Consider the following 17,778-nt stretch of genomic DNA (forward strand, 5'->3'; position numbering starts at 1 on the left):
TCCTTACGGATCCTTAAGGATCCTTAGAATATTTTTTTTTTATTCTTTGTTAAGTTGGACTACCTGTAATTTTGACATTCATCTCTCGAGCTGAGGTTTGTTGTTGTCAAACTGATTCATTCATTCCTAAGATTCATTTTATTCCGTAGACAGACGTTTTATTCACACTAGTGTTGCCGAAAAATAATAGCCAAAATCATCTACCCAACCGATAGGCCTATCGATAGTATCGATACTATCGATAGTATCGATAGCTCTTTTTTGGCGATACTATTGATAAGCAACGATAGTATCGATACTATCGATAGTTAAAAGATGAAAAACTATCGATAGTATCGCTCTTCGATATTGCGCAAGCTATCGATACTATCGATAGTATTGATAGTTTTTTGTTTTTCCACTATCGATAGTATCGATACTATCGATAGTTTTTCATCTTTTAACTATCGATAGTATCGATACTATCGTTGCTTATCAATAGTATCGCCAAAAAAGAGCTATCGATTAATTATCGATACTATCGTTTTTTGGTAAACTATCGATAGTTCGATCGAAAACTATCGATAGGGCACTATCGAGCGGCAACACTAATTCACACACGTCATATGCACGTCACGACGAAAATGAGAATGAACTCGGAATTGAGCCAGAGAAACTGTTGACGATATACCAATTTGAATATAATAATTATCGTACTCGTATTGATTATTATACAATACATAGCGGAATTAAAATTTAGTGCAATTAACGATGTGCTGCTAATCTACCTATTGAAAAAAACAAATATTGTCCTTGTCTAGCAGGAGTTGTAGTCGACCAAAAAAATGTTTACAAAATCAAATAATAAAGTGAAATTTCAAGACCAGCAACTGGATGACTACGTTTTGGAGGTAATAAAATGTTTAAAAGTTTAGTTGCTGATGGAATCTATAGTTGGTTTTTATATAATTTCTTTTTGTTTTAGAATTCAGTTTTAAAGAGTAAGCTGCAAAGCAAGATTGATGCTCTTTCTATAATGAGCCGAGAGTTAGACAAATGTAGCATGGAGAGGGACCGGTACAAAGTGTTGGTGGAGCAGCTGAAGTGTAAACAAACCCAGCCACTGCAGCATCAGGAAAATGTTTATCGGTTTACACCAACTCACACAATTAGCGGTGGTGAGATGCTTGCTAAAACTAGAGACCAGAATAGTATGCTTAAAGTAGAGGTAAGGACAAGTCACTAGAGTTGTCTAAATAATAGGTACTTGATTTTAGTTTATTTTTATATCATTTTATTATATTTCTAATCTAAATATCTCCTAAAAAATAAAATGTACTTGTTAATGTGCATTTAATGCCATACATACCTAATCATTATTATTGTATGTATGCTTAATTCCAAATATTTCATAATTTTTTTTAGGTGGAGACATTGCGCAGTAAGTTAGAAGAGTCAACATTAGACATTGTTGCTCTAAGAAAGCAGCTACAGAAGGAGTCACAGGATGATCTGAATGGCAGGAGAGTGACTGTATCATCAGGTTACTCGAATAAGGATTATGAACAACTTGTACAAGAGTTAGAGAAGATACACAAGAAGGTAATTTGATTTTGTGGATTTAGTAAAATAATTTAAGAATGTTTTTACATGTAAGCAGATCCTATGATTATCCGTTAGGAATGATCTTGGTGTCTGGAGGTAGTATGTGCTTAACAAATCTACTATACTACTATTAGTTATGTTGGTTTTAAATTAAAAAAAAAGATTCATTGTATTTGGTTTTTCAGTTTATTATCAACAGACTGTATTCTGTGTAGTAGCAGGAAAAATAAAATAAAATACTAAAAAAAAAAAGTTTAGATGCTCCACCAATTCAAATAATGTAAAGTATTGTAAAGTGTGATTGATAGTTAAAGGTAATGAATGATCATGTTTTAGTATCAACAAATTCAACTAGACTACAGAGCCACACTAGATGAAAAAGAGGAGTTGGTTGCTGACAGAGATTACTACAAGAGCAAGGTTCAGAGGCTCAACCATCAGATCAGCTACATCTTGTCCAACCGTATGAAACCACAGCAGGACAGCGACACAAACCCCCCAAAACCCATAGTGGACATTGATGCTTTGGTTACAGAAAACAAATACTTACATGAAAGAATAACTCAGCTGCAAGTTGAAAAGGAAATTATCAAAAGAAACTTAACTAAATACAAGGTGAAAGGTCAATAATTTAGACGTTTTCTCCTGTTATAAACTGGTTGATTTATTGTTTTTTTTTTTGCAGACCCTACTTGATAATCGGAACAAGAATGAAACATTAAATCTAAAGAAAGGATTTGTGGATGTCATGACACAAAAGCAGGGTAATCATTAAAATAACTATCTAAAAATCGATGGCCTTTCCATTTACTTCTTTTTATTTAGTTTTTTCGTCATGATTTCAGTTCGAGATTTTCTGGACATAAACTCAAAAACAGGTTTGAAGAGGAATTCGGCAGCTGAAATGAAGTCCTTATGCCTTGGATTATTCGAGGCACTAAATGATAAGTCCATAGCCCTGCAACATCAGAGGAAAACCAACCAGTATGTAAATGAACATTGATAATTTTATCTCATTTCCTTTATTCAATTTATCACACTTACATATCACATAAATTGTATTATTTCAGAATATTAGCGAACCGGATTACTGAGCTAGAGAAGACTTTAGAGAGTTGGTGCAATGGCGAGAAATACATACCAATATTTCCGTCACAAATGTTGCTAGAAGAATTTCTGCCCGATGGGGGTTCAGTCAAATCAGAAGAGACTAAAGACAAAAACATTAACGAATCTCGGGAGAATACAGACGTGAAAGATAAATATTCTGATAGTGAAGATGATGATAAGGAAAACAGTGATGGATCATCAGATATTAGGAGTGATGACGGAGGCAGTTCAGAGTATGCTGATAAGGGTATCCCTTCTAAAATTGTTCTGCCTTTAGAACTAGAACAACTAGTCAAAGAAGCTCTGGCCGAATTAAAGCCTATGGGATAAAAATATAGCATAAAAGCTAATGAATAATATTACATTCCAAAGACACTTAACTAATCTAGTCTATTAAAATCAATTGTCTAGTCCAATTTTACTGTATGTTTTAAACTGTTTTAGAGTATTTATGTATCGTAATTTAATCATGTACAATTAGTTATTATTGAATAAAGAATTTATTGTCATTTTACTTGCATGTTTTAGTTTATTTAAATATGGGATCTCAATAAAAGACGTAAATATTCATGTTAAAATAATTTATTAAAATCAATATTCAATGTTATTATAACATTTAGATATTTCTTGAAATTTTCATATAGATTACAGGGCATCACCTAAGCATAAAAGGTACATTTTAAATACACACTACGTCCTAACCTTCATTCTCTGGTACTAAAACAAGGTCCAATAAATTACATGTGCATGCTCCATTATGCATTTCAGTCTTAATTTATAACACTGGTAGGGAATACATATTTTTTAAATGCTAGGAGCATTTATAGTATAATAGTTTTTTTTCATAGTTTTTTCTTCTAGCTTTCTAAACAAATAATCATAACCTTAACGATTCTATTCTATAACGAAAGTAACATTGAAAGATAATTAATATAGTTGCAAATAGAAAATATTAAATTCATACATAATAAGTTAATTAACATTACTGAAATCTAACATAATAACTTTCATCTTGTTTTCAATAATCTCGTTTTGAGTCGACGAACGACTGTATAATAATATTTCTAATGTTTATTTAGCGTTTGATATGAATTGTTTTTTAATTACAATTATATAATTCGACTATGACAGCTTGAATCGGCTCAAGTTAATCTTTGGGTGCTAAATAATAAATGTGCAAAGAATAGTCGCCTCTATTATGGTAAAATAACACTATGTTTTAAATTGCACAAGACTGAGTGTGAAATGTCATTGGCACTTATTAATTTATTTGGATTAGTTCTTCGATTGATAAAGATTTAATAGCAATGACCCATCAACCCCCATAACATTTGTAGGGTCGAGACTTCGTCCTTCCGGTGTATGGCTGTGAGAGTCTAACTAGTACATATAACATTGTTATGCAAATCTATTTCGTTGTATAGGGTATTGTACATTCACTGCTAAGATCGGTTACGTCAGCCATATAAGAGCGCATCTTAGGCATTCCTAGATTGGAGACTTGTCGTCATGGCCGAATACGGCTGGAAAGGATATATGATATATGAGTGTCGGATCTTTACAAGCTCGTAGCCAGTGTTAGGGTAGGAATAGCGGTTCCTACAGACGTGCAATGGGGTATAATTATTAATTTTCAACAGCAATAGGACGTCAAACAAATCATTCGCCTGTTTTTATTTTAATATTGTGGTCACAATAATGGTTTCTTTGTATAACTATATGCCAGCTTACCGGAGGCACCTCAAGAGTGGTGTTAGTTACCGCGGCACGCGTCAGGCGCGCTCAGGCGACGGCGGCGTAGTGCTGCAGCGCGGCGGCGGAGTGTCGATGCAGCGCGGCGGCGTCGCTGCGCGCGCGCGCGGCGGCGGCGGCGCGGGCGGCCAGGCGCGCCGGCAGCGGCCGCGGGCCGCGCTCCGAGTACCGCTCGTACGCCTCCAGCCCTTCTTGCAGTTTGAGGATCAGGCTGTCATAGTTCTTGCGGACCACTTCCAGGATCTGACAAAGGATTTCCCATTTCCCATTATAAATATATGGAATTAGACACATCTTTTAAAATGAAAGATTACTCCCCTTAATAATCAAGGGGAGGGGGCTAAATAAGATAAGACAAGAAAGATTACTACTAACCAATTTAATAACTAAACTAATAAATAACTAATTTAAATATTTTTGCCCCTCATGTAGTAGTTATTAAAAAATAAAGGTTTTCCTAAATTAGGCTGAATGACGTTTATGCCTTTGCTTTTGCTTAGTTTGTATTAAAATTTTAATATTGACATTTAATTAGGGTAATGTCCCAACTGTGTATGGGCTAAGTTCCTTTTTCTTGCCCGAATGGGTAAATCGAAAAATGAATGATAGTCCGTTCAAAAATGATCTTCATAAAAGGTAAACAAATCTGTTACTACAAAGAATGTTCGAATATAACATCCGTAGCACTCAATAGATGTATGATTTCTTAGCTCAATGTGAAATTAACGTTAAAAAATTATTAAAAACACATTTTTTTCATGTAAAAACAAAAATCAAACAAAACCTCACACAAAAAAGTTGACATCATAAATTCTTGTTAATCTGTGGCTAGCTGTCAATTTGATGATTAGTGATGAGACATTTCATTCAGGTCAGGAAAACGAGTCAGTTCCGTGAATAACTTAAGTGAGTGTACTCTACTTAATAAGCCGAAATGCGTTGAAAAACTGATTTTCAAAGTGAGTTAGTGTAACCACAAAGAAACATACAATATACAGGGTGTTAGTGACATCGTAACGAAAACTTTGAGGGGTGGTTCAGGCCATGATTCTGAGTTGATATCAAGTAGAAATTTCCGTCGCAAAAGTATGGATTGGAAAATAATTAAAAAGAAAAGAAAAATTTTCATGAATTTTTTGACGCGAAATTCCACTTGATATCAACTCAGAATCATGGTCTGAACCATCCCCCTCAGTATTCGTTACGGTGTCACTAACACCCATACCTACTTATATGGCTACCGTATGTACTTGTACGGGGTGTAAGTGTCATCGTAACGAATACTGAGAGGGATGATTCATCTGATTATTCTGAGTTAATATCAAGTGCAATTTTCCATCGCAAAAGTATAGAATTGAAAATAATTTTAAAAAACTAAAAAAAAAATCATGAATTTTGCGACGGAAAATTCCACTTGATTTTAACTCAGAATCATGGTCTGAATCAACCACCTCAGTATTCGTTACGATGTCACTAACACCCAGTATATTTAAATATTATCATACAAAATTTTCAAACAACCCAAGAGAGTCAGTTCATTTTGATAAAATAACTTGAGCTAAAATCAATTCAGCACTTCACTAGTATGCCGATTGACACAGATAAAAAATATCGGCAGCCATATTTGTTTACCTTTTATGAAGATCATTCTATATATACCAACTGTGGGTAGTCCCTAACAGTATTCAGGCCCAATAACATAGATTTAGATAACATTTTCTTAATTTTTCATTTCTCTAATTAAGTTTAAATATTATTATTTTATTAAAGTTATTTCATTAAGTTTGTTAACCGCACATCTTATGAAAGCTTACTCTAGTGATGACCACAATTTTTTTTTGTTTTGGTTTTCCCCGAAGGGTAAGGCAAAGGGAACTATGCCCATACAGCCATGTCTTACGTATTTTTTTTCTTGATGATTGATGAAATGATGAAAGGTGATGATGATGAAACCTAAGCCCCCACCCTCGGAGTAGACTCCTACTCCGAACCCCAAACGAATTAACTCAAAAGTCCGCATAAACTTTCGAGTTATGAAGCGGCTTCTTGGCACGAAGCGATAATAGGCAGATACACTTTGTTCATTGAATACTCCGATATAATAACACTTGCGAATGTCTTCCGACTAACTTAATGCGATCATTAACCACAAAACACTACTTTGTATTAATTATTTAGATTATTCAATGAAGAAACCAACTGTCCCGTTCCCGTTTCCCGCCAAAAGCCGATGACCACAAATTATTATATTAAACTTTATTTATTTTAAACGGCATTTGGCACCGACTTTTTGGGTAAACAGGCTACATTTAAAGGTCACACACGATACACGATTTTTGCTAAAATAAACACCATCCGACTGATTTGAGAGCTAAAAATAGAGGAATAAAGCTTATTAAGACGAAATCTCAAAATGATTTTAGAATTAGCGTAACTTGTTTTCTTCCACACACCTGTCTACTGTCTGCCTCCCTCGCACTAATGCCATAAGGCGACACACGGTAAGAACGAGATTTTTGTATGCAATGTCCGGGCTGCGCTATAGACACACCCTGGACACTTCATACAAAACAGTTCGTTTTACACAGACATTACAAATTCACATTATCGTACATGCGCATCTGTGTGTGTGACGTCTGATGTCCATATGGTTGAAGACTACAGATCGAGGGGGATGAGGTAAACACAGCTCAGCCGCTGGTGGGGAGTGGAGAGTTGCCGTTCTATACGTAGTGTTATTCCTTATTCTATGGTATAGGCGCAAACAAACTGGTAGTCATATACCTGATCTTCAGTAGGAGTGGATAGGCTCTGTGAGTTGAGCCACGCTTCTATCTTGGGCGAGAAGTGTTGTATGATAGCACGCACGTTGACCAAACAGTTGGCCAGCCTCAGCGCCTCGGCTTTAAACTCTCCGTCGCCGGTCGAGTAGCGGAGCGCTGAAAATATTCACTTATTTAATACATAGTTCATTGCACACAAAACATAGTTTGATAATAAGAGAAACTAAAAAAGTTGAATTACTATATGCCGTTACAAATTGCCCAGCAAGATATTGTAGGTTAGATTGAAAACGGCCAGCAGGGTCTGCATGCCAAATGAGCCGCACGCGGCGCGAATTAAATCGAGGGCTTCGACCAATAGGCGTAGCGAATACTATCTACGTAGACGTACGTCTATCTAGACGTACGGCTATTGGTTGAAGCCCTCGATATAATTTGTGCCGCGCGCGGCGCGGTTGCCATGCCGCGAGAGCAGGAATACTCTAGGCTTTCTGAATGATATCATCATCATATATCATATTATGAGGCATTTTTAGTAACTGCTTTGTAGTAATATGGGTTAACGCTAACTAGGACAATGTTAAAGACTTCTGTAATATAGATACCTAAGTAAATAATAGCCTATACTTCGCACGACTGAGCACAGGCCTCCCCTCAATCAACTGGAGGGCGTACGGAGCAAAGGACTCAACCACGCTGCTCCACTGCGGGTTGGTGAAAGTGTTTGGGCTAGTAGCCAAAGGTTTAACGTGCCTTCCGAAGCACGGAATACTTTTACTCTTTCGGATAATCTGGTGATTCATCCTGCAATGTCCTAGCCAAACAAAGGAGGATATCACAAAGAGATTTTGAATGTCCTTGTTAATGAAACCCGGACCGCCAGCTCGTGGCCCCAACGCCCTTAACAATAGATTATGGAGGAAGTGTATTGTAGAAGAGTAATCGATTATGAAAGAAACGGAGGTAATTTCGATAAAATGCATAAAATATTATAGTCACTACTATTTAGAACTTATTGTAGAACTCATGAGTATTGAAGGCATTCTGTTTATAATAATATAAAATATTATTGTAATACGTAGAACCTAGCTATACAAAAAAATTAAATTCAAGAAACGTTCGTAAAGTGGGTTTTGTTTGCGTACGCTACGCACATTGAACATTTATATTCAAAGGAAATATGAGTCACATAATATCGTGATATGCATATAGTGTTAAGTGACATCTTAACGAAAACTTTAAGGATGATTCAGACGACATTCTAAGTTGATCTCAAGTGGAATTTTTCATCGCAAAAGTATAGAACTGAAAATAATCGAAAAAAAGCATGAATTTTCTTATTTGAATTTTCTACACCAGCCCTTTGCTGGGTATAGACTTCTGTCTATACCCGTGTAGGGCTGGTGTAGAAAATTGTTTTTTTTGGCGCCATCCTTTCCGGTCCTATTGCCATTTATGGCAAATCTTAGAAACCACGTGATTATTATTATTGCGTATGGCAGACAAAAATAAAATATTGTGGATCATATATCCAGCTGAAGCTCCCCCAACCAAGCCTCTGCCGCATCCGTCACACAATGCAGCTGGGCTTTACCACCTGGGAATTGGCGCAGAGGGCACTCGTTCACTATGTGAGATATGGTTTGGTCCGGGTGACCACATTCACAGTATGGCGCCTCCTTAAGCCCCATTTATGTATGTAGGTGATGGTTTTACTTTCCATGGTTGGTCCTACACCGATTCAGTCCACGTGATATTATCTATAATCCAAACGAGAATATGAGTCAGCGATTGTCCATACAAGTTGTACTCATACTCACCCATATAAAAGAGGTTGTCGAACACTTGGTGCATCCTAATGAGCTCGTAATACAGCTGGTCATAGGACGCGGGCGTCGGCAGGAAGGTGTCGCCGAATGTGATGAACAGGTTGAATATGTTCACCACCTACAACAATATACATTTTATCATACTGTCTCTTGTCTTCTTATCTTGTTTTTTTTATTGTCGCAAAAAGTTTTTATTGCCACTGCACATGTATGTTGACTAGAAAACTTCTCCACTAGACTGAAAAAGGATTTGTCTAAATCGTCTTTGGAGTTCTCTAGCAACCCGCGTGGAGTAGCCTAGTAGAATATACTCCGTACTACTTGAAGTCAAATTGCATTTGATCAGATTTTAATATTAAAAATACATTTGTTCTCCCTTACCTGTTGCGCCATAACGAAGATGTTGTGCCTCCTCAGCAAGGTGCTCTCGTTGGTGACCAGGAACTTGAGCAGCGCGATCAGCGCCGCCCACAGCGGCCGCCAGTCCCGCGACAGGCGCACGCGACACCGCTTCTGGTAATTTTAATTATAATATTGAGGTCTTACACTAAAAACATTGTGTGCACCTGTAATTGGCTTATGTAACAGTCTAATTCCTCATGTAACTTTTATTTTATTTAATGTTTTATTATATAAGCTGTTGAGGAGCTCGGTGACGCAGCGGTAAACGCGCTCGGTCTGCGATTGTTGAAGTTAAGCAACTTTCGCAAAGCCCGGTCATAGGATGGGTCACAAAAAAAAAGTTTTCATATCGAGCTCCTTCGTGCTTCGGAAGGCACGTTAAGCCGTTGGTCCCGGCTGCATTAGCAGTCGTTAATAACCACCAGCACTGGGCCCGCGTGGTGGTTTAAGGCCCGATCTCCCTATCTATCCATAGGAATGGCCCGTGCCCCAGCAGTGGGGACGTTATTGGGCTGGTGATGATGATATAAGCTGTTGGTGTACCTTTTTATAAATAAATAAATAAATAAACAAATATCCCGTTCTTCTTCAGTCAGGTGGATTACTAACCTTATCAACACTAGTGTCAAGGTTATTATTGAGCCGCCAAAGGCCCCTGACATGGGTCACGTAACGACTTACATCAGCACCAAACTAGGAATCGCAAAGTGATTTTAGTGATATGTCCCCTCCGGGATTCAAACCCGAGACCTCCAGATCGTGAGTTCAACGTTCAACCACTGGACCACATAGATCGTTCATCATAATAATAAGATTTATTACATAAACATCACGCTTGTAGTAGACAGAGGTGTGTATAGTATTACGTCCACTCCTCACGAGCTATGTTTAAGTCCCATGTAATGGGGGGCGATCTTATTGCCTTTAACCGGACACATATCCTGGAAACCACGTGATATCAATTATCTGAATTCAAACTCATAAAGGAGCCGGAATTTGAACTCATGGCCATACGATGTAACGCGTCCTCCGAACAGGGCTATCGCGTGTTAATAAAATTGATTTACTGTGAAAGAAAAAGTAAGTAATTCAATATATTTGAATTACGATCTTCCAAGACGGTCAGATTACTAAGACGTGGATTTTGATTTAAATCAAACCAATTTAATCGTTTACGTAGTTGGTTGTACAAGAGATAGATGAATAGAACATTTGGAGTGGCTCGGGAATCCCAGAGTCGGGATGATACTAATACGAGTTCCGTAGTCTTTGCTAACCCCGGTTATGAGCATGTAAAAATCTAATTCTGACCGCATGTACGAGTATGCCGCCTATATATGTATAAGTGCCAGCAAGATACAGTCCGCGCGCTATCTCCCTTACTCCTTAGCGGTTTACGGCTATGACTATTGTAAGACCCGGGGGGGAGGTCGGCGGCTCAGCGCCCGATAGTATTGGTGCGGGGTGGAGAATTTCCGTTCTGTACATGGTATTATTCTTTATTTTATGCCTCGGTAGAAAATATGCATGCGATTATGTATGTGTGTATGTGTAACCAATGACGGCACTCACTTGGTAGCTGAGCAGTCGTAGTAGCACGCCCACACATAGCTCGTACAGCTCACCCGGGAACTTCTTGAGGAGATGGCACATCATGAACTCTACTAGAAGATCTGAAAGTAAATGGTCATTATATTAGAATCGATTATGGTGAGAAAGGATCAGCTTATCGCCCGTAACCATTGTCTATCAATTCTATCATATTAGAAAGGATACAATCTCTCTTGTCTGATTTTATGATATGCCCTGGAAGACAAGCAGCTGAACGTGTTGTTTTTTAATTGTTCCTAGTACAGCATACAGCCGGGTCTGCATGACAACCGCGCCGCGCGCGGCGCAAATTATATTGAGCGCTTCGACAAATAAACAATACGAATGCTATCTACGTCGATAGACGTCAAACGGCTAGTGGTCGAAGGCCTCGATATAATTCGCGCCGCGCGCGGCGTGGTTACCGTGCAGAGCCTACTGGTCAGCTTAATTATATGATTATTGGGGACTAAACTTTTTAAGTAAATACGTTAGATCTTAAGTAAATGGTTACCTATTAAAGTGGAAGCTAAAGGTTGTGAAAGAGGCTCTTCGGGAACTATTTTTCTATGACGCATTGGAAGCCTGTACAATTGGACCTGAAACAATATAGCACGATAAATAAAAACAGAAATAGAGCTGTCGTAATAGAGGGAGTGTCCTGTTTGAACTTACATAAGTTCAAACAGGACACTCCCTATCTTATGTATGTCCTGTTTGAACTTACATAAGTTCAACGGAATATTTAGCCTAGCACGGTAAGAAGAAGAACGGGATATTTGCAAGAATAATAGATTCGAGAATGTCTATTCGGTGACTATGGTATGACTTAATTAAAATCACATAATTATACATGTTTCGTCTCTTTCGTACCAAGCTGTATACCGTTAGTGCGAAAGGGACATATATCTCGTCTCTTTTGTCATTCTAATCATGTTACCTGACAAAATCAAATAAAGTAATATTGAATTTCGGTCAGTTCCAACTAAAATTTCAGTATACCAGCATAACTTTATGTAACATTTACCTTGAATGTCAGATTTTGGTCGTGCATTATAGAATTCGCGAATTGTTCTTCGACAATGCATGTGAGTGTGATGAAACACAGGCTGCATTTGTTTATGCTTGATTCACTCCGTGTGTCCGCCATTACTATGGAACTAACAACATAAAATTAAATAATGTAATTAATCAAAATTATATTGGTGCTAATTCCTGTAAACACCATCTAATTTAATTTTAAGTTATATCTGTCATTTTCTCATACGCCGAAAAGGAAAGGGACAGGTAATCGACAAGCATAAAATTTATGGAACACACGTCAATTTTAAGCACAAATCTAAAACAACCGTCTAAAAATTTTACATTGGCCAATAACCCGACAGAATTATATTGACAGCACACGTCAAACGGTTTGCATACCAGCGAGATACCTTTTTGATTCGCCCGGGTTATTCATTAATTTACTCATTCTTCCTAAAATTAAGAACTGTCAATCATTCGTCCCTTTCCTTTTCGGCGGGTAAGAAAATTACAGGTACAACTTAAAGTAAAAAAATTAGTAGGTGTCTGCAGCAATCGGGGCCAATACATATTATTGCTCTTAAATAAGTTCATAATAAGGTATGATTTCATTTTGATGACTGTGGAATGAGGTTGCTCAGGACGGAGGGAGAAGAAAATAAAGAGATATTAATTTAGCATCTTGGAATAGTACCCACTTACCAATATTGAAAGAAGGTCACTAACAAATTCGTTGGCTGGTCGTTGTCTAAAGCTTGTATCTGCGCTAAGTTCGGTGGGTTCTGAAAGTGGAATAACCAATAATTATTTTTAATATAGTATCTGGATTACCGTATTGACATATCCAGATGAAACATAGAGAAAATTGAGTACCTAGTAAATTTGGACGTTAATTTCAAGTTGCATATTATTATGGATATAATATAGTGTAGTGTATAGTGTAGTGTAGTATGTGATGATGATGTAGTATACTGTAGTCACTATACTCCACACTACTAATATGTATACTACACTACACTTAGTGTAGAGTAGTAGTACTGTTATATATTAAATTACAGGGTAATCATATAAAATAAAAACTGCATACTCAATTCCTATTGCATTGACGTCAATGCAATAGGACTCCGGAACCATCAAGTTTCATTTCAATGGGAAATCGTTAGTTCGGGTTTGGAATTCGGATAGCAACTACGTTTTGTATAATTCTAATACATTTTCTTTAAATAAATCTTTTTTAGCGTAAATAAAATTGTTTTTAAAAAGCATCACCTGACCCACCCCGTAATAGTGGTGTCAGAAGTGGGATACCAGTGAATTTTTACCGTTTCTTCGTCGATTCCTGGTATTCCATAACGCGTTCGCGTAAACGAATCTCATAAAATTTGTGTGGAACATTGGTGATGTGTCTGTGAAATTACAAACTTATAAACTAACACGCTATTCCTGTCCGCTCGTCGTCGCCAACCCGACTCCGGAGTGACTTCCAAGTTCTCAAGTTATTTTCGTCACTTCGTCAAACTCCTCAAAATCTTCTAACTCACCGTCGAATTAATAATCACGGTTAAACGGCGACAGTCTACCTTCCCCGCATCAGCTCGCCGATACTCGCCGTCTATCTGGAGGTCTAACCACGACAGTAAGCCTTACTTCGAGAAGCCTGCTGGTGGACCACCGAGACTGCATCCTGGGGTCAACAACAAAACTGTCAGAGTAAGCCTGCCAGTCGATCGCCGTCATATATTTTTCCTGCCGCTGCGCTGCCGCCGCCGTCACCTCGCTGCCGCTTTCCTGCACGTATCCTGATTTCGCTGGAAATGAAGATTTACAACGTGGTGTTCGCGCTGGTGTTAATGTGAGTAAAATATTTGATTCACTGTAATTGCTTCGCCACTCTCTTTTAATTAATCTTAACATTCTAAATTTTGTATCACTTAGTCGATTCCTAAATATCTCCTATTATATTACCTGTCTTAATAATCCAAAATCTAAAATAATAATCTAACCCTAATACTTACCTAAATCCTATTTACATACTTACGTACTTACTTACCTCTTATAATGGCGGAAAGCAAACCTCCATCAACTCCTTCAGCTTCGAAGAAGGTTCCTGAAATTTTCATATCTGAACCTTGTCCTCTTCAGGTTCTCTGTAATTTCATTAATCCATATAAGGGTGATCGAGAAACCCTAACCGCATTTCTGACAAATTGTCAAAATGCTCTTGATCTGGCTTCACCTTGCCAGAAAATAATCTTATTAAAATATATTATAGCTAAATTAGAAGGCAAAGCACAGGTAGCATGTTCTAACAAAGTGTTTGAAACATTTGACGAATTAAAGTTATTCTTAAATCAAAACTTTGGAGAGAGGAAGCATTATAATCATCTGTTGTTAGATCTTCAATCATGTAAACAACAATTTAACGAAACTGTTGCCCAATTCGCTTTGCGTATCGAAAGCTGCTTAACATCCTTGCAATCGGAGATACACAATTCAGCTTCCCTAAAAAAGGAGCTCGTCGGTCGACTCGCTATGACCGAAGACCTTGCCTTGTTTACGTTCAATTTAGGATTATCACCACGATTGAGCACAATCGTTCGATGCCGAGAACCGAGGTCATTGAACGATGCCATCAACATAGCTCTCGAAGAAGAGAAGCTTGAAAACCTCGTGTACAAGGTTAATCGTAACAAGCAAGCTCATTCTCATTCGGAAGGTATCTCCAAACCAAAACGCAACTTTCAAAATTCTATATCATCGCAACAAAATTCGATATCACAAAAAAATTGTAGATATTGTAAAAACCCGGGCCATGATATTTCGGAATGTTTTAAACGAAAACATAATAATTCCAAACGAAATTCTAATTATCAAAACAACAATCCCACGGCTCCTATAAATCATGTTGCGGACGAAGCGCAATCGGAGCCGGAGTCGTATAACAACTCGGATGGCCCGTGCGAACTATGTGATAACGATAATTTAAACTAGTAAACAGAATTACGGACACGTGTCGACGTAATTCTGCTCGCTTAGACACAAAAGTAAATGCTAAATCCTCTCGTGTCACTGCTTCCTTAAGTTATGCTAAAGCCTGTGCTCAAAACTCTCCAAAGAGAGTCACTGTATCTAAGAGCCAATCTAATTCAAAATCTCTATCTCAACCCTCTCATACGAGAGACTCTGTATCGTTGAGTCGCAATAAAAATATTGCACCCCTTAAATCTCAACCCTCTCTTACGAGAGACTCTGTATCGTTGAGTCGCAATAAAAATATTGCACCCCTTAAATCTCAACCCTCTCATACGAGAGACTCTGTATCGTTGAGTCGCAATAAAAATATTGCACCCCTTAAACCTCAACCCTCTCATACGAGAGACTCTGTATCGTTGAGTCGCAATAAAAATATTGCACCCCTTAAATCTCAACCCTCTCATATGAGAGACTCTGTATCGTTGAGTCGCAATAAAAATATTGCATCCCTTAAATCTCAACCCTCTCATATTACGAGAGACACTGTTTCGTTGAGTCGCAATAAAAATGTTGCATCCCTTAAATCTCAACCCTCTCATATTACGAGAGACACTGTTTCGTTGGGTCAAAATAGTCATCCATTGCTAAATCCTGAAAACTCTCAAAATAGTGAAGGTCCTATGAGTTCTATCTCTACTTCGTCGGAAAACAATACTATATATAAAGTAAACACAATTTCACATAAAATCTCATTACCGCATATATTATTAAAAACAAATTATGCGGAACACCCTTTATGTTTCTTAATCGACACCGGTTCAACCGTCAGCATAGCTAAACTAGCAAACTTTACGAATAAACCTTCACTATCCAACGAAAAAATTAAATTAAAGGGACTTAGCGATGATGACTCATATTGTGAAACCTTAGGGTCATTCCAAATCAATTTCAATTGCATTACGTCATCCGAAAATCCTTCCACTATAACTTTCGATTTCAAGTTTCATGCTATTAGTGACAATGTTCAATTAAATTACGATGGCATATTAGGCAACGACTTTCTTAAAACTTTAGATGTCGATATTAGATATTCTCGCAACTGTTTGTATATGCGAGGTCATCCTCTACCAATCCGCTTCAATCGGCCCACATATGCCATTCCTCCGCGATCAGAAGCCATAATCGAATGCTCAATTTCTAATGATCTAAAGGAGTACGAAAATCTTAAAGAAAGTTTGGTCCTTGACCATTTTATTTCGGACGGCGTATATATTGCAAATTGTATCGTTCTTCTCAAACCCAATGGTCGAGTTAACTTATCTGTTCTAAATACTACTGAATCAGAGATCATCATTCGAGATTACCGCGTGAATCTCACTCCATATGATAAGCAGTCTTCAACACAAATATCATCTCATGATAATTTTAAAGACATTTACAATGTCCACGTTTTACATTCCGATAGGAATCAACAAGTCCTCGATCTTATACGAGCAAATCATCTTAATAATGAGGAATCCAAACGTCTACTTGAATGTTGTTCTCAGTACACAGATATCTTTCATCTGGAGGGAGAACCATTATCTTTCACTAGTGCACTGGAACATTCAATCAATACAAAGGACTCTGCTCCTGTCCATGTAAAATCCTATCGTTTTCCCGAATGCCATAAGGATGAAGTTGAAGGCCAAATCAAAACAATGTTAGAACAAAATATCATTCGTCCTTCAATGTCACCTTGGAGTGCTCCAGTTTGGGTAGTCCCTAAAAAGAAGGACGCGTCAGGGAAACAAAAGTGGAGGATAGTCATTGACTATCGTAAGCTTAATGACGCAACCGTTACCGAGATCTATCCACTTCCGTTAATAACGGACATCCTCGATCAATTAGGTCACTCCAAGTATTTTACGACACTTGATCTCGTCAGCGGCTTCCATCAAATAAAACTTAAAAAGGAAGACGCTGAGAAAACCGGCTTCACCGTCATCACAAATGGCACTTCAGGACATTATGAATTCACCCGTATGCCCTTCGGGCTGAAAAATGCCCCTTCAACATTTCAAAGATTGATGAACACTGTTCTAACAGGGCTCCAGGGTTTACATTGTTATATTTATCTCGATGACTGCATAATCTATTCTCATGATCTCGATTCACACATTCAAAAACTAAAACTCGTGTTCGACCGACTTCGTCAATTTAATCTAAAACTACAGCCAGATAAATGCGAATTCTTACGTCGCGAGGTCGCTTATCTAGGCCATATAATCACGGATAAAGGTGTGTCACCTAATCCCGATAAAATCAAGGCAGTCACAGACTTCCCTATTCCAAGGAATGCCAAAGACATTAAATCTTTTCTTGGCCTCGTTGGTTACTACCGACGATTTATCGAGAACTTCTCCAAAATCACCAAACCCTTAACTTCCCTTCTTAAAAAGGACGCAGAATTTAAATGGTCATACGACCAACAACAATCTTTCGATATTCTAAAAAATAAACTAACATCTGCGCCCCTCCTCCAATATCCGAATTTTAACGAACCATTTATTCTCACTACCGACGCTTCCAACTACGCTGTCGGAGCCGTGTTATCGCAAGGCGACATAGGTAAGGATAAACCCATTGCCTATGCGTCTCGAACACTCAATAAGGCCGAAGGTAATTACTCCACAATAGAAAAAGAACTTCTAGCTATCCTTTTCGGAGTGAAGACCTTCCGACCTTACTTA

General features: G+C 37.8%; 2 protein-coding genes across 3 annotated transcripts in view; one reads left to right on the top strand and one right to left on the bottom strand.

The window, feature by feature from the left end:
* The first annotated feature begins 29 nt into the window (after positions 1-29).
* Positions 30-3,208, top strand: LOC126371087 (coiled-coil domain-containing protein 149). Its single transcript, XM_050016284.1, has 8 exons — positions 30-95; positions 804-890; positions 965-1,207; positions 1,405-1,581; positions 1,921-2,199; positions 2,270-2,348; positions 2,430-2,568; positions 2,655-3,208. The coding sequence occupies exons 2-8, from the start codon at positions 825-827 to the stop codon at positions 3,022-3,024; spliced, it is 1,353 nt and encodes a 450-aa protein (XP_049872241.1). The 5' UTR covers positions 30-95; positions 804-824; the 3' UTR covers positions 3,025-3,208.
* A 50-nt stretch (positions 3,209-3,258) lies between these two features.
* The window catches only part of LOC126371077 (armadillo-like helical domain-containing protein 3), a 30,397-nt gene continuing 15,877 nt past the window's right edge, over positions 3,259-17,778 (bottom strand). Inside the window, exons 7-15 of one of the 2 annotated variants that reach the window (XR_007566951.1) lie at positions 12,776-12,855; positions 12,078-12,210; positions 11,565-11,649; positions 11,033-11,133; positions 9,440-9,571; positions 9,050-9,176; positions 7,231-7,385; positions 4,426-4,689; positions 3,259-4,217 (exon numbers count right to left, since the gene is read on the bottom strand). Coding sequence is in view for 1 of the 2 variants with exons in the window: in XM_050016267.1 (XP_049872224.1) it covers positions 4,477-4,689; positions 7,231-7,385; positions 9,050-9,176; positions 9,440-9,571; positions 11,033-11,133; positions 11,565-11,649; positions 12,078-12,210; positions 12,776-12,855 (1,026 nt within the window). In the remaining variant the exon portion in view is untranslated. Of the gene's footprint in view, positions 4,690-7,230; positions 7,386-9,049; positions 9,177-9,439; positions 9,572-11,032; positions 11,134-11,564; positions 11,650-12,077; positions 12,211-12,775; positions 12,856-17,778 lie in introns of both variants that reach the window. The other variant, XM_050016267.1, reaches the window with a different exon arrangement.

The sequence above is a fragment of the Pectinophora gossypiella genome, chromosome 12 (genome assembly GCF_024362695.1).
Source record: "Pectinophora gossypiella chromosome 12, ilPecGoss1.1, whole genome shotgun sequence".
Lineage (NCBI taxonomy): Eukaryota > Metazoa > Arthropoda > Insecta > Lepidoptera > Gelechiidae > Pectinophora > Pectinophora gossypiella.

What these genes read in the sequence shown, in the direction of transcription:
- LOC126371087 (XM_050016284.1), top strand. Translation starts at nt 825, where the DNA reads ATGTTTACAAAATCAAATAATAAAGTGAAATTTCAAGACCAGCAACTG. An exon ending in TGGATGACTACGTTTTGGAG is followed by an intron (nt 891 to 964) that starts GTAATAAAATGT and finishes TTTTTGTTTTAG; the next exon opens with AATTCAGTTTTAAAGAGTAA. An exon ending in GAAACTTAACTAAATACAAG is followed by an intron (nt 2,200 to 2,269) that starts GTGAAAGGTCAA and finishes TTTTTTTTGCAG; the next exon opens with ACCCTACTTGATAATCGGAA.